The following is a 14,012-nucleotide window of genomic DNA, read 5'->3' as shown; positions in this document are numbered from 1 at the left end:
TGGCGCCCCAGCTGGACCCTCGGGCCTGGCGCCCGCGGCGGCCAAAACTGTCTGACTCCGAATTGCGGGGAGGGCTTCTCTCGCCAGAACGTGGCCTCCCGGGGGTGGCCGGACCCAGCCGCTGACCGCTTCTGGTTACCTCCCAGGCCGGACACTCGGATGCACACCGCAGTCCTGCGAGGGACAAACGGTCGCCCCTCCCCTCCTCACGCCACGGCTGGCTGCAGGACGGTGAAATGCAGCCCCCGCTGACCCTGGGAGGGACGGACACCTTCCAGCCTGGACCGACCCCGGCACCAGGTACGTGGATAGGCATTTCCCTGCACACGTGGCTGACCCCGGAACTCAGACGTCCCTGACTCTGGCCCACTTGCAGCCTGGGTCAAGCACCATGCTGTTTCCCACAACTCCACCAAAGTCCAAGGGCAACAGGCTTCGAGCTCCAGAGGCCCTTGTGGCCTAGGCTAGACTCTCATCTCTTCCTCCCTGTCCCGCCACCAGCACTCAGAGCCCTGCTTGCCCCTGACTGCCTCGGCCCCAGCCAGACTGAGACTTTGCATCCATCCCGGCGTCTCAGACCTCTGGTCGGCAGGTCCCAGTTCACCTCGTCAGAAACTTCTGGAGTTTCTTCCAGGCCGAGCAGGCAACACAGGCCTGTGAGTGGGTTGAGTGGGGTCTGGAGAGGGCATTGATGCTCGGCTCTCACGTTGCCTTTGCAGGAACCCCCGGCCTTACCATGGACCCTGAGTGCTCCCGGCTCCTCCCAGCTCTCTGTGCTGTTCTGGCAGATCCCAGCCAGCCAGTGGCAGATGACACCTGTTTGGAGAAGCTGCTAGACTGGTTTAAAACAGTAACTGAAGCAGGTAAGGACGCGGGTACTGCTGTTTGCTCTCCTCCAGAGGCCAGGAGGTGCTTGCAGGGCCTGAGACAAGGTGCTGGGGCTGCCCCGTCCCGGAGGGAGGGCGGGAGCTGTCCATTGGGGACACAGAGAACTGGGGAACGACCAAGCTGAGTTTCTTAGCTGGTCCCAGCCACGATTCGGGCATTCTGTTGTTCCGTGTGCTAGATGGTTGCAGAGAATGCGGATAAACATATTTTGTTGTTGTTCTCGTTGTATTTTGTTTGTTATGAGAAATCAGGATTGTTTTCTTTCTGATTATGGAAGGAATGCATATTCTTTAAGACTTGAGCAACACAAAGGAGTAAAGCGGAAGATTAAACATCAATCTTTTTATTTCCTTCCAGCATTTTTTATAACATATCATAAAGCTGTATTTTTCTGATTAAAAAATGAGGTCACAACATAAATACAATTTTGGTGTCTTGCTTTTTCTCTCTTGCCATCATAGTGTTTCCTTCCACCTTGCCATATAGTGATTTTATTGAATGTGTGTTATTCGTTGTATGGATGGACCATGATTTATTTAATCTCTCCGCTATTGTTAACTGTTTATGTTTCTATTTTCCCATTATTATAGGTAGTGCCATAATGGCTTTCCTTGACCATAAATACTCTTGCGTGTAAACGTTTGCCCTAATGGTTGGGAAGTGCCTTAGGATAGAGTCCATGTTGTTAAATTCTGCTATTCAGTATTTCTTTTCTTTGGTTTACCCTGTTCTTTTATTGTCTTTTGAGTTGAATGTTTAGGTCTTTCTTGTTTTCTAGTGTATGTACTGAAGGCTAGATATTTCTCTGCAAGCATCAAGCTTTACTGTGCAGTACCTTCGTTGTAATTTAATTCCAAATGTTTCATGCCTTGCATTATGATTTTTTTCTTCACCCACAGGTTATTTTGAAAAGCATAAAATATGGGACTTTTCAGTCTTTTTATTATTGATTTCTAATTTACTTTATTGAAGTTAAAAATATAATCTAGCCGGGCTCAGTGGCTCAGTTTGTAATCCCAGCACTTTGGGAGGCTGAGGTGAGTGGATTGCCTGAGCCCGTGGGTTTGAGACCAGCCTGGGCAACTTGGTGAGACCTCATTTCTACAGTAAATCAAAAATTAGCTGAGCACAGTAGCACGTGCCTGTAGTTCCAGCTACTTGGAAGGCTGAGGTGGAAGGATCGCCTGAGCCCAGGAGGTCAATGCTGGAGTGGCTCTGAGCCTGAGCTGAGTGATGGAGTGAGACGCCAACTCAAAAAAAAAAAGAAAAAAAAATATAATCTATATTCTGATTCTTTTGTAGCTTTTTTGAGACTTTTTTTTTCTTATCAGGGTTCACTCTGTCACCAGGCTGGAGTGCAGTGGCATGATCATGGCTCACTGCAGCCTCAACCTCCTGGGCTCAGGCAATTCTCCCCCTCAGCCTCCCAAATAGCTGGGACTATAGGTGTGCACCACCACACTCAACTCATTCTCTGATTTTTTTGTAGAGATAAGGTTTTGCTATGTTGCCTATGCTGGCCTTCAACTCTTGGGCTCGAGTAATCCTTCTGCCTCGGCCTCCCAAAGTCCTAGGATTCAGGCATGTGCCCCACTATGCCTGGCCAACTTTTTGAGACTTTTATTGAGGCATAGTACACAGGCAATTTTTGCAAATGTTTTATAGATTTAATATATGAAGTTGATTTTTTGGTATTTGTAAGTCTTCAATTGTGGCCTAGTTTGTAGTTAACGTTTTTTTTTTTTTTTGAGTTGGAGTCTCACTCTGTTGCCCAGGCTGAAGTGGCATGCTCAAAGCCACTGCAGCCTCAACCTGCTGGGCTCAGGCGATCCTTCTACCTCAGCCTTCCAAGTAGCTGGAAACATAGGCATGCGCCACCACACCCAACTAACTTATTCTTATTTTTTTATTTATTGTAGAGACAAGGTCTTGCCAAGTTATCTAGGCTGGCCTCAAACCCTTGGACTCAGGCCGTCCTCTCATCTCCACCTCCCAAAGTGCTGGGATTACAGGCATGAACCACTGCGCCTGGCTAGTTAAATATTAAAAAGTGTTTTAAAGCAACTTTATGGAGATATATATTGCACACCATACAATTCACCCACTTAAAGTGTACCACCAGTTCAACAGCTCTGAGTAAATTTACAGGGCTGTGCTACCAGCCAATCTAGTTTTGGAACATTTTCATCCCCACAAAAGAAACTGGGTCTCGGGCGGCCCCCTCGGGTCTCCTCCCACTGTGGGAACTTCTCTGTCCTCTTAATAAATCCTGCTTTAAAAAAAAAAAGAAGAGACAGGGCATGGTTGCTCATGCCTGTAATCCCAGCACTTTGGGAGGCTGAGGTGAGAGGATTGCCTGAGACCACGGGTTCAAGACCAGCCTGGGCAACTTGATGAGACCTCATCTCTACAATGAATAAAAAAATTAGCCAGACATGGTGGCTCATGTCTGTAGTTCCAGCTTCTTGGAAGGCTGAAGCGGAAGGATCACCTGAGCCCAGCAGGTCGAGGCTGCAGTGGCCAGGAGTGTGCCACTGCACTCCAGCCTGGGCGACAGAGTGAGGCTCTAACTCAAAAAAAGAAGAAGAAGAAGAAGAAGAAACTATGTCTCTGTTAGCAGTGAATGCCTATTTCCTTCTTTCTTCCAGCCTCTACCCATTTTTTGTGTGTATTCTACTTGACAGGGAAAATCTAGTTTCCATACTTGTTCATTCGCTTAGGCTTGCATTGTTCAAATCTGTGATGTTCTTGCCAATTTGTTCGCCTAATTGCTTCTGAGAGGCATGTAAACATCTTGCATTAAGATTGGGGATTCAACGATTTTTCTCTGAATTGTCCTTTTTTTGGCTTTATGTATGTCAACGTCAGTACACACAGACTTGGGACTGTTATGTCTTCCTAGAATTTCTCTCTTTGCACAGTGAGCAGCAACTTTCTTTGGCACCACAGTGCTTTCTTCTTTACAGTCCATTTTGTCTAATATTACCATTGCTGCACCAGTTTTTTAAACTTGGGATCTGCCTGCTGCATCTTTTTCTCCCTGACTCCCAGACCTTCTGGTCGTCTCACTTCGCTGCATCTTAGAAACAAGACATTGCTCGTGTTTAGTGTTTAATTTAATCTGAGCAATACTTTCCTTTCACAGGTAAGTTGGATCTCTTTCATTTGTTGAGGTGACTGTTAGACTTGAACTTACTTCCTCCGTATTCGTTTGTGTTTTTTAGTTTCCGGTGCCTTCTCTTTGCTCCTGTCCTTTTTTTCTACCCTCTGTCAGATTGCTAAGGCTTTCCCCTCCTTTCTTCTTCCTCTTCTTGTTTTGAAATCATACATTCCATTATGTTCTTTCATGGCTGCCCTTGCATTTTTAACATACAAACAATGTTCTTAATTGAAGTTAATTAAAATCTCTGTCCTCTGTTCAGGTAAGTTAAGGACCTCAGAGTCAGAGTCCCTTCACTTTAGGTCACCACAACCTTCCATGTTATTGTTGTCTAATGTTTTAATTCTATCTTGTTTCAAAACCCTTCAACAGTGATTTATTTATTTTCAGTTTTTGAACTCAGTGCTTATTTATTTATTTTTTTGAGAGACATGCTATTGCCCAGGCCGAAGTGCAGTGGTGCAGTCATGGTTCACTGCAGCCTCCAACTCCTGGGCTCATGTGGTCCTCCTGCCTCAGCCTTCCAAGTAATTGGGATCACAGGTGTGTACTACCATGCCTGGCTAATTAAAAAACATTTGTTTTTTGTTTTGTAGAGACATAGTCTTGCTATGTTGCCCAGACTCCTGGCCTCAAGCCATCCTCCTGTCTCAGCCTCCCAAAGTGATGAGATCACAGATGTAAGGCACTGCGCTCGGCCTGCAGTGCTTACTTAGATGGACTCATGTGATTTTGGGGGTCCTTGCCTGGCTCCCCTCCTCTGTGCCTGCTCACTTTTTCCTCCGTTGAACTGCGTTCTTTAGTAGTTGTTCCCACAAGGGCTTCTCCTGGGGTGCCTCTCCCAGCCTTCGCCTCCAAGTGTCTTTCCTCCCCATCAGGACTTTTGAACAGTAGCGTAGTGTGCGGACATTTAGGATGCCGGCCCTGGAGAAGGAAGCCTGTTCCGTTGTGCTTTCTTGCACGGAACATGTTTAAGAAAACACAACCGTTTGAAAGATAAAAGTGATCTTTCACTTTACTCTGCATTTCTTTTTCATAGTCAGTGAGACGGAACAGTTCTTCAGTGTTGCTGGCCATTTGTGTTTCTTGTGTGTCTCCTTTACTGTTGAGGTGTCAGCTGCCTAGTTGTTGCCCTTTATTGAACTGAGGCTGTGAGTCATTTGCTGTACTTGTTGCAGCTGCTTTTTCGCAGCTGGACTGCTTAATCGAGCACTTTGCCAACGAGGACGTGCTGGGAGAAGAGCGGGCCTCCAGGGAGACGCGCAGTGCTGTGTCCCTGGTGACCGCTGTTCTGGGCTGTCTCCACAGAGTCCAGTCTCCTGCTCCTGCGGGAGAACCCCTGCCTGGTGGAGCTGCTTTCCCAGGTGCTGAGAGCCCAGGACCTGAGCCCCGGGATCTTGTCCTTCTCACTCCGCCTCGCGGGGATGTTGGCAGCGCAGGAAAACTGCTTCCAGTATCTTCAGGTGAGCCAGGGCCCCCTCCTGGGTGTCCCCAGGACAGCCGGGCGGCCTTCTGCTGAGACCTGAGAAGCGTTTGTGGCCGTCACGGTACCCCAGTCCCAGCAGCTGGCCCTGCCCTGTGCCTTCATCAGAACCGCACGTGTTTTACCCCAGGTATCACCCCCACTGGAAGGATCACCAGGAATGATGTTGGCACTGAGGAGTGCATTTTTTTGGAATAAGGCAACGGGGGCGAGACGCTCTGCTCCGCCTTGTTGCTATCTGATGAGCCTCAGCTTCTTCCTACCATGGAGATAAGAATTGTGGCCATTTCAGGGGGTTGTGAGGGTTGGATGAGACCACAGATCCTGGTCTCCAGGCCCGCAGGCTCAGCGCCCCCAGGTGGGCACAAGTGGATTTGCTGGGAGATTGGTGGGCGCTTCGGTGCCCTGTGCAGCCTAGTGTGGTGCTCCTCTTGTCCCGGCCAGGTCGCGTGAAGGCCCCTTCGGGACCTGCAGGTGGCCATGCCTGGGCGCCCCCAGGTCAGCCACTGCAGATTCTCCGGGAGTCTGGTCACGCGCCATCTTGCTGGCGGACCGGCTTGCCAAGGTGTTCTGGGGCACCTGCGTGCGAGGAAGCATTTTGGGGCTGGGACTTCATGCTTGCTGTCCTTGCCTGTAATTACGCGTCTGTTCAGAGCAGGACTGGCAGCTTGTAAAGCACTTGTTATTTCATTTTTTAGAGATGGGGCCTTGCTCTGTGTTCCAGGCTGTCGTGCAGGAGCATGATTGTGGCCCCTGCAGCCTTGACCTCCTGGGCTCAAGTGACTGTCCCATCTCAGCCCCTTGAATAGCTGGGACTAGCAGTGTGTGCTACCATGTCTAGCTGGTTTTAAAATTTTTTAAATTTATTTTAAAGTGTGATATCCGTATAGCTGATTCATCTTTTAATTGAACCCCACCTTGACTTTTAGTGTATGTACAGAGTTACAAATTGTCATCCAAAATTATAGTATACAAATAAAACCAATACACTGATGTCAAGAAACCTAGCCTGAAAAATAAACATAATAATACGAAATGGCAAAACAAGAACAAAAGCCTTCAAGAGCAATTAATAGCCTCACATTTCCAATAAAGCAAAAATAGCCATTGACATAGAAAATAAAAAATTTTAATTTTATTTTACTCTAGAGATGTAGGGTACAAGTAAGGATTGACCACACGGGTAGGCTGCATGCAGGTGAAAGTTTGGGCCTCCAGCTGGCCCTCATTTCCCTGGTAAAGGACCAGGTGCCCTTTGTGCTGTCATGTGCCCCTATGTATTTTTTTAGAGACAGGATATCTGTCACCCAGGCTGGAGTACAACGGTGCAATCATAACTCGTGCAACCTTGAACTCCTGGGCTCGAGAGACCCTCCTGCCTCAGCCTCCCAAACAGCTGGGACTACAGGCGCGCACCATCACCTCTGGTGAATTTTTTATTTCTTAAATGTAGAGGTGGGGTCTTGCCATGTTGCCCAGGCTGGTCCTGAACTCGCAGCCTTAAGACACCCTCCTGCTTCGGGCTCCCAAAGTGCTGGGATTTCAGGGGCGAGCCATCATACCCGGCCACATAAGGTACTTGAGAGCTTGGCACATCCCCTGCTGTTGTCTTAGGAGGCCTGGCAGCAGGTCAGGGGGAGCCTTGGTCTTCACTTCTCGCGGAGACGGCGGAGGCTCAACACGAGAACCCCACAGAACTTGTGGAGCTCGCTAGACCCTGCGGTCGAGCTGCTCCAGGAGTTGGTGACGCCACTGTCTCTCTTTCTCTTCTCTTTCTTCTTTTCTCCTAGCGTCAAGGTGTGACCCGTCCACCTGCTTTTCTGAAAGTGAGCTTTCAGTCGCCAGTCAGTGGCTTCTCCAGCCTCACCCACCCCCTGGGATTCGTCCTGGGAATTTTCCCATCTCCTTTTTCTTCCTGCTTCCCAAGGCCACTGTGGTTTCGAGGCTTGAGAGGCCGGTGCCCGTCCTCCCTTCCCTGGGAGCCGGCCCCCAGCTGCTCTCCCCTCCCCCAGGCCCACAGTGCCGGGCTGCCTCCTCCCTTTGGCCTGCCCCTTCAGATACACGCGAGGGCCCTCGTAGGCCAGCAGCGGTGACTGGCCTTCGGCAGTGGACCGTGCCTGGGCGAGGACGCACAGTCGCTTGAGGCTGGGAACTGAGCCCTTGCAACACTGCCGGCCACGAGCTGTGCCCAGGGAGGAGGCGATCTTGGGAGAGGGGCTCCCCTGCGAGCCCCCGCCAGCAGCACCCCCTTAGCTCAGGGTGGGCGCCTCCATCCTGAAGTGGGGTCTGGGTACACACCTACTGCACAGTAGTGAGCTGGCCACCGTGCCTGAGTCAGATCCAGAAAAAAGCACCGGAGGGAGTCAGAGGCAGTGTCCCTGAGGCCCCCAAGGCCCCTTCTGGCATCTGTGATGAGTGAAGGGTTTCCTGAGGCCGGGCCCGGACTGGCACAGGTCCTGACCCTTGTTTCTAGGTACGGAGAATAATTGCCAGGAGGGGCCTTCCATCAGGAAGAGTCAGAATCGGAGTCCTCCACGTGCCTGTTGAAATCGAGGGGTGAATGTACACCTTCTGCACTTGGGCAGGAGCTGTAAGACAGCATGTGGTAGAAGCTGGCAGGGACTCACTAGGGACTTGGTCACTGCCAGCTGGGGTCAGCCTCGTGGGGGCCATGAGCTGGGAGCTGGGCTGTAATGGGATCTGCCGGGTGCGGGGCTGGGAGATGCTTGGAGGGGACTGTGTGGCCACACCTGGGGCATCGGGAAGGTCTGCAACAGTGGGGTGGGGACAGCTGGGACAGGAGGGCAGGTGTCCCGATGGGCCCCGAAGGCTTGGGGTTCAGGAGGCTGCAGAGAGGTGTCACGGGATCTTGAGCCCAGAAGCTGGCGGTTGAGGGTGGGCCTTTGAAGATGAAGCTGGTGGTGCCGCTTGGGGCGGGACTTCTCCAGTGGACTCTGGTGGGAAGGACAGACCTTGATTTGAAGTCCAGCTCTGCCTCCCCAAAGCTCTCACCCCCGGAGGCAGAGCTAGCAGCACTGCGGCCCCCTCCCCACCAGTGCTGGGAGCCACCTGCCGCCTCCCAGAAACATGGCCGTGCGCTCTTGCCTCTGATGGGCAGCTGGTGTGGAAGGGCCCCCAAAAGCACCTCTGCCAGCCCTGCTCTACCGTGTGACCCTAGGAACTTGCTGGCTCCCCACCTCTTTCTTTGCTTCCCAGCAGGGGGAGCTGCTGCCCGGGCTCTTTGGGGAAGCGGGACCCCTCAGCCGAGCGGCCTGGGCTGTGCCCTCCGTGCGCAGTGGCTGGATCCAGGGCCTGCAGTCCCTGGCGGCGCACCCCAGCGCTCTGCACTTCCTGACTGACCGTGGTGAGTGCGCCTCTCGGCCTGCTGATGCTGTGTGACCCTGGGGGTGTCGCTGCACCTTGTGGAGCCTGGTCTTGTCTGCAAAATGTCACAGAGTTGTTGTAAGGGACACAGAAACAGTAGGGGTGTCGGTGTCCCCTGGTTCTAGGTCAGTCCTCAGGAGCCCAGATGGCTTGCTCAGTCCCTTGCAGACAGGCTGCCAGGAGTCAGCCTTTGAAACTAATCGGAAGCTGGTGTTGTAGCACACCCTGTAGTCCCAGCTGCTCAAAAGGCCGAGGTGGGGGAATCACCTGAGGCCGGGAGTTTGAGACCAGCCTGGGCAACATAGTGAGATCTCATCTCCACAAAAAAATTTTTAAAAATGAGCTGGGTATGTTGGTATGCGCCTCATAGTCCCAGCTGCTCAGAAGCTGAGGCAGGAGGGCCACATGAGTCCAGAAGCTTGAGGCTGTGGTGAGCTGTGATTGCACCACTGCACTCCAGCCTGTCTCTAAAAGAAAAAACGTAAATAACGGACTGGGGAGCATCGTGAGCTTCACGTGTCTAAAGTCCGGCGGGAGGAGGTGCTCGTCTCCTGGGACCTCAGTCTCAGTTCTCCTCCTGCTTCCGAGCAGAGGGTGTCTGGGGCCTTGCTGTTTGTGCAGCCAGGCTGGCCCCAGGGCTCTGGAGTCCTGGGACGAAGGTTACGTCGGCATCCCCCACTCTGTTCCGGCTGACGCTCTTCCTCTCTTCCCCTTCCCTGCCCAGGTGCTGTTGACACCGTCTTCTCCCTGCAGGGAGACCCCAGCCTGTTTGTGGCCTCAGCTGCCAGTCAGCTCCTGGTGCATGTCCTGGCCTTGTCCATGCATGGCGGAGAGGAGGAGCGGCCCTGCCTGCCAGGGGATGATTGGCCCGCATGTGCCCAGAAGATCGTGGGTCACATCGAAGAGTCCTTGTGCTCCACTGCCATCCCGAAGGTCACTCAGGCCCTGAATGTCCTGACCACCACCTTTGGGCGCTGCCAGAGCTCCTGGACGGAAGTCCTCTGGGTGCGGCTGAGTCCCCACGTGGCCTGTCTGCTCGAGAGAGACCCCGTCCCAGCTGCTCACTCACTCGTGGACCTGCTTCTCTGTGTGGCCCGGTCAGTTTCCTGGGATGCATCTGGGAGTGGGAGGTCCAGGGAGCGGCAGTTGTTTTCCTCGGGATATTTCAGGGCACTGTGATGCCTGGGTGTGTTTCAGATGGCTCCCTGGTAACGCTGCCTTGAGCAAAGGGGTGCCAGGGCTGAGGGAACCTTCACATCTCACCAGCAAGGCCTATCTTGGTCTGGGTGCCTTCAGCTCTGGGGCCGTGTCAGTCCCAGCTGGGTCTGGAATGGACTTTTTTTTTTTTGAGTTGGAGTCTCTGTCACCCAGTCTGGAGTGCAGTGGCATGCTCTCGGCCACCACAGCCTCGACCTGCTGGGCTCCAGCGATCCTTCCGCCTCCGCCTTCCAAGTAGCTGGAACTACAGGCGCGCGCTACCACGCCCGGCTAATTTCTGGCTTATTGTAGAGATGAGGTCTCGCCAAGTTGCCCAGGCGGGTCTCGAACCCGCAGGCTCAGGCAGTCCACTCGCCTTAGCCTCCCAAAGCGCTGGGATTACAGGCTGAGTCACTGAACCTGGCTTGAATGGACTTTTATGGGGACGGGGGACCTCTCTCTGGGCCCTCCTGCAGTTCTCCTGTGTGCGGCTCTTCCGACGGCGGCCTGTGGAAGACAGCGGCATGGGCTCTGGGCTGCCTGAGCCCCACCCACGTGGGGCCCCTGGCTTTGGGGGTCCTGAAGCTCCCACACTGGTATGAGCTGGCGTGTATTTCGTGCGCAGGAGGGGTGTTGGGAGCCAAGGCAGGCAGGGAGGGCTGGAGCGCGGCCCTTGTAGTGGGAAACTTCGAGGGAGCTCCGGACACCGGAAAACAGTCAGGCAGCCGCGCAGGGGCGTGACCCGGTTGCGTGGGTGCCCGCAAGGCGGCGATGTGGGCTGGCAGCTTCTGCACTTTGTCTGGTGACAGAATAATTGTTTCAAACAAAAGCTTGCGCTGTCCCCAGAGATGAAACAGATGTGCAGGCTGCCCTGCGCAGAGTGGGATGGTCTGTCCCCAGGCTCTGCCCCGCTGCCTCCGACCCTCCCCGGTGGCCTCCATGGGAGGTCCCGGAGCTCCACTGAAGTGCCCACCCATGACAGGTCTCAGGGCTAGGGAACCACAGAGCCTGGGGACAGGATGGCCAGAAAGGCCAAGGATGGGCAGCCAGGCTCCTCCCAGTGGCCTCATGAGGGTGGCAGTGGCCTTGGGACCACACCCAGAGGGGCTGGGAGTGTAATCTGGCCTGGCTCTGGGCTTCAGGGGCTCCAGGTGTGTGGGAAAGAGTGGGCTGCAGGCAGGAGGAAGAACCAGGCCCACCCCAGAAAGAGCGCTGTCCACTAGCACAGCCCCTCACCCCAGACACGAGGACAAGTCTGCCCTACAGGACTTGAGGAGGGACATTCCACTGAGGGGTGATGACACGCCCTGCCCCTGTCGTATGAGTGCCGTAGTCTGGCCCTCGAGACCCCTCCCGTGTCTGTTCCTGAGGACGCGTGGGTCAGGCCTGTCTCTGCCACCCTTTGTCCTGTGGAGTCCTCTGGCCAGCGGCCTGCCGGGAAGACATTTCTCAGGGGGTGTCCTGATCCCCGGCTTAGGCCGGTCTGCCCAGACTTGCCGGGGATGTTGGCCCCTCAGGGCCAGGGTGCAGCACTCACTGTGTGTGTCTTGTCCCCAGTCCAGAGGCGTTGCGGACCCAGGCCTTCGGGGTCCTCCTGCAGCCCCTGGCTTGTGTCCTGAGAGCCACTGCTCAGGCCCCTGGACCCCCAGGTACACCGCTCGGAAAGGCCAGGGAGGGCGGAGCCTGGGGCCCTGGGGTCAGGGGAAGGAAGGCGGGGGTACCCAGCTCGGTACGCCAAGCTTCGACCCCCAGGCCCAGGCCTCTCTCTGAGAGGCAAGGGTCTGGAGCATGGGCCGTCCTCCCTAGGGAGCCTCTGCCTTGCGCCTAGGTCCTGGCCTCTGCCATGAGGCGATGACACGGGGCATCGATGACCATGGGGCAGTGACGTGGGGAGTTGGTCACTGTGGGGTGGCGGCTGTGGGATGTTGGGGACCACAGCGTGGTGACTGCTGGGAGTTGCTGACAGCGGGCTGTGGCCCGCGAGGGGTTGGTGCCCACGGGGACACTGAGGCGCCCACTCCAAGGCAGCTGTTCCTGGCTTGGCTTCCAGGCTTGCTGGACTGGACCACAGATGACGCCACGGTGGTGGACACGCTTCTGTCCTCCAAGTCGTCCTGCGCGGGCCTCCTCTGCCGGACCCTAGCCCACCTGGAGGAGCTGCAGCCGCTGGTAGGCGTGGCCCTGGCCCACATCCGCAGCGGCAGGACTGGCACCTCGGCTGACCCCCTTTCCTCCTCAGCCCCAGTGCCCCTCACCCTGGCCCCAGGCACTCCTGCTCGGGGCTGCAGTCACCATCCTGCGGCTCTGCGACGGCTCTGCGGTGCCCGCCTCGGGCATAGGGGGGCACCTCTGTGGGACCCTGGCTGGCTGCGTCCGGGTCCAGCGGGCAGCCCTCGACTTCCTGGGGACGCTGTCTCAGGGGACAAGTGAGTGTGTTCCGCGCAGCCTGGGTGCTGGGCAAGGCGAGCCCTTCTCCTTCCTGCTCTCAGGAACTGCCGTCACTCCGGTTTCTTCTCTGGGGTGGGGAGTGGGGGTGGGGCGTCACCTGGGGGCAGCGGTTCGCCTGCCCTCCAGGGCGAAGATCTGCAGCGTCCCATCGACGGAGCCCGGGGGCGAGGGCGGGTGGCTGATGCACACACGTGTGTCCCAGGCGCCCAGGAGCTGGTGATGCAGGCGCTTGCCATCCTCCTGGAGTGCCTCGAGAGCCCCGGCTCCAGCGCCACGGTACGACGGGACGACGGGTGCGGGGGAAGGGGACCCCTCCCACTCAGGCCTCTCGGGGCGGGCCTCAAAGCCAGCTTCAAGGGGCAGGCGGCTGCGTGACTCGGCCGGTCCTGCTGTGAGTGGTGCCATGGGCGTGCGAGGCGTGGGCTGTGGGGACAGAGCGGTCGGGCAAGGGCGCGTGCCTGGCTCCAAGTTTGGGCAGCGTCACTGTAAACCTGCCTGTTCCCTGGCCCTGTAGCTGGGTTGGGCTGTGGCAGGTTCAGACCTGATGCCACGTGCCCCTGAGCAGCTGGTGGCGAGATCTGGAGGAAGCGCCTGGCGGCTTCTTAAGTGTTCAGGAAAAGGAGCCCTGGATGATGGGTCGGGTCGTCATGCAAAAGTCCCCTTACCCTGGTGGGGGCCCCTGGCCAAGACTGTCTCCGCCTCCCTCTCTCAGTCTGGAACGTGCTGTCTTCTGCCTTATGAGGAGGAAGCCCTGTCCCCTTCTCCCCCACACCTCCCGCCCGGGCCCCAGGGCAGGGGAGCCCGGGTGCAGGCGATGGGGGAGGGGACGGCTCACCCCGCCCCTCCCGCACCAGGTTCTGAAGAAGGCCCTCCAGGCCACACTCAAGTGGCTCCTCCGCTCAGCCACGACTCACACCCTGATGTTCCTCAGAGGTCAGTCTCCCAGCCCCTCGCAGGGTGAATGCAGCTCACCTCCCCAGTGAGGGTGGTCAGGGCTCACCGTGACCACAGAGTGGTGACTGCTGGGAGTTGCTGACAGCGGGCTGTGGTCCCTGAGGGGTTGGTGACCACGGGGACACTGAGGCGCCCACTCCAAGGGAGCTGTTCCTGGCTTGGCCTCCAGGCCAGAGTCACAGGGTGGGGCAGTGGGGCTGGGCCAGAACGCCTGGGTGGTCAGGGCTGGGTCGCTTGAGGCTCGTCTGACCCCCCTCCCTGCTCCAGACCTGTTCCCTGTGCTGCAGAAGCGCCTGTGCAGCCCCTGCTGGGAGGTGAGGGACTCTGCCCTGGAGTTCCTGACGCAACTGAGCAGGCACTGGGGAGGTGAGTGCCCAGCGGGGTGCAGGGCCTGCCCCTGGGCTCACCGATCCGGGGTGCACCGGCAGCTTCTGGCTGGCCCTGGAAGCCCAGGCCTCGTGGGCTGCCTCGCTGAGGGTGGAGGCTGCCGGGCCAGGC

At 55.9% G+C, this 14,012-nt stretch overlaps 1 protein-coding gene across 1 annotated transcript in view; it reads left to right on the top strand.

The window, feature by feature from the left end:
• The first annotated feature begins 236 nt into the window (after positions 1-236).
• The window catches only part of BRAT1 (BRCA1 associated ATM activator 1), a 15,047-nt gene continuing 1,271 nt past the window's right edge, over positions 237-14,012 (top strand). The window contains exons 1-12 of the mRNA XM_008049974.1: positions 237-300; positions 720-863; positions 5,357-5,511; positions 8,748-8,895; positions 9,640-10,012; positions 10,589-10,708; positions 11,670-11,761; positions 12,163-12,281; positions 12,352-12,538; positions 12,763-12,836; positions 13,415-13,493; positions 13,782-13,972. Of these exons, the coding sequence (XP_008048165.1) occupies positions 237-300; positions 720-863; positions 5,357-5,511; positions 8,748-8,895; positions 9,640-10,012; positions 10,589-10,708; positions 11,670-11,761; positions 12,163-12,281; positions 12,352-12,538; positions 12,763-12,836; positions 13,415-13,493; positions 13,782-13,972 (1,746 nt within the window). The remainder of the gene's footprint in view (positions 301-719; positions 864-5,356; positions 5,512-8,747; positions 8,896-9,639; positions 10,013-10,588; positions 10,709-11,669; positions 11,762-12,162; positions 12,282-12,351; positions 12,539-12,762; positions 12,837-13,414; positions 13,494-13,781; positions 13,973-14,012) is intronic.

The sequence above is a fragment of the Carlito syrichta genome, unplaced genomic scaffold (genome assembly GCF_000164805.1).
Source record: "Carlito syrichta isolate Samal-C Ts95f unplaced genomic scaffold, Tarsius_syrichta-2.0.1 Scaffold142858, whole genome shotgun sequence".
Lineage (NCBI taxonomy): Eukaryota > Metazoa > Chordata > Mammalia > Primates > Tarsiidae > Carlito > Carlito syrichta.
The sequence above is the reverse complement of the archived record's forward strand: the minus strand, read 5'-3'. Positions and strand labels throughout refer to the sequence as shown.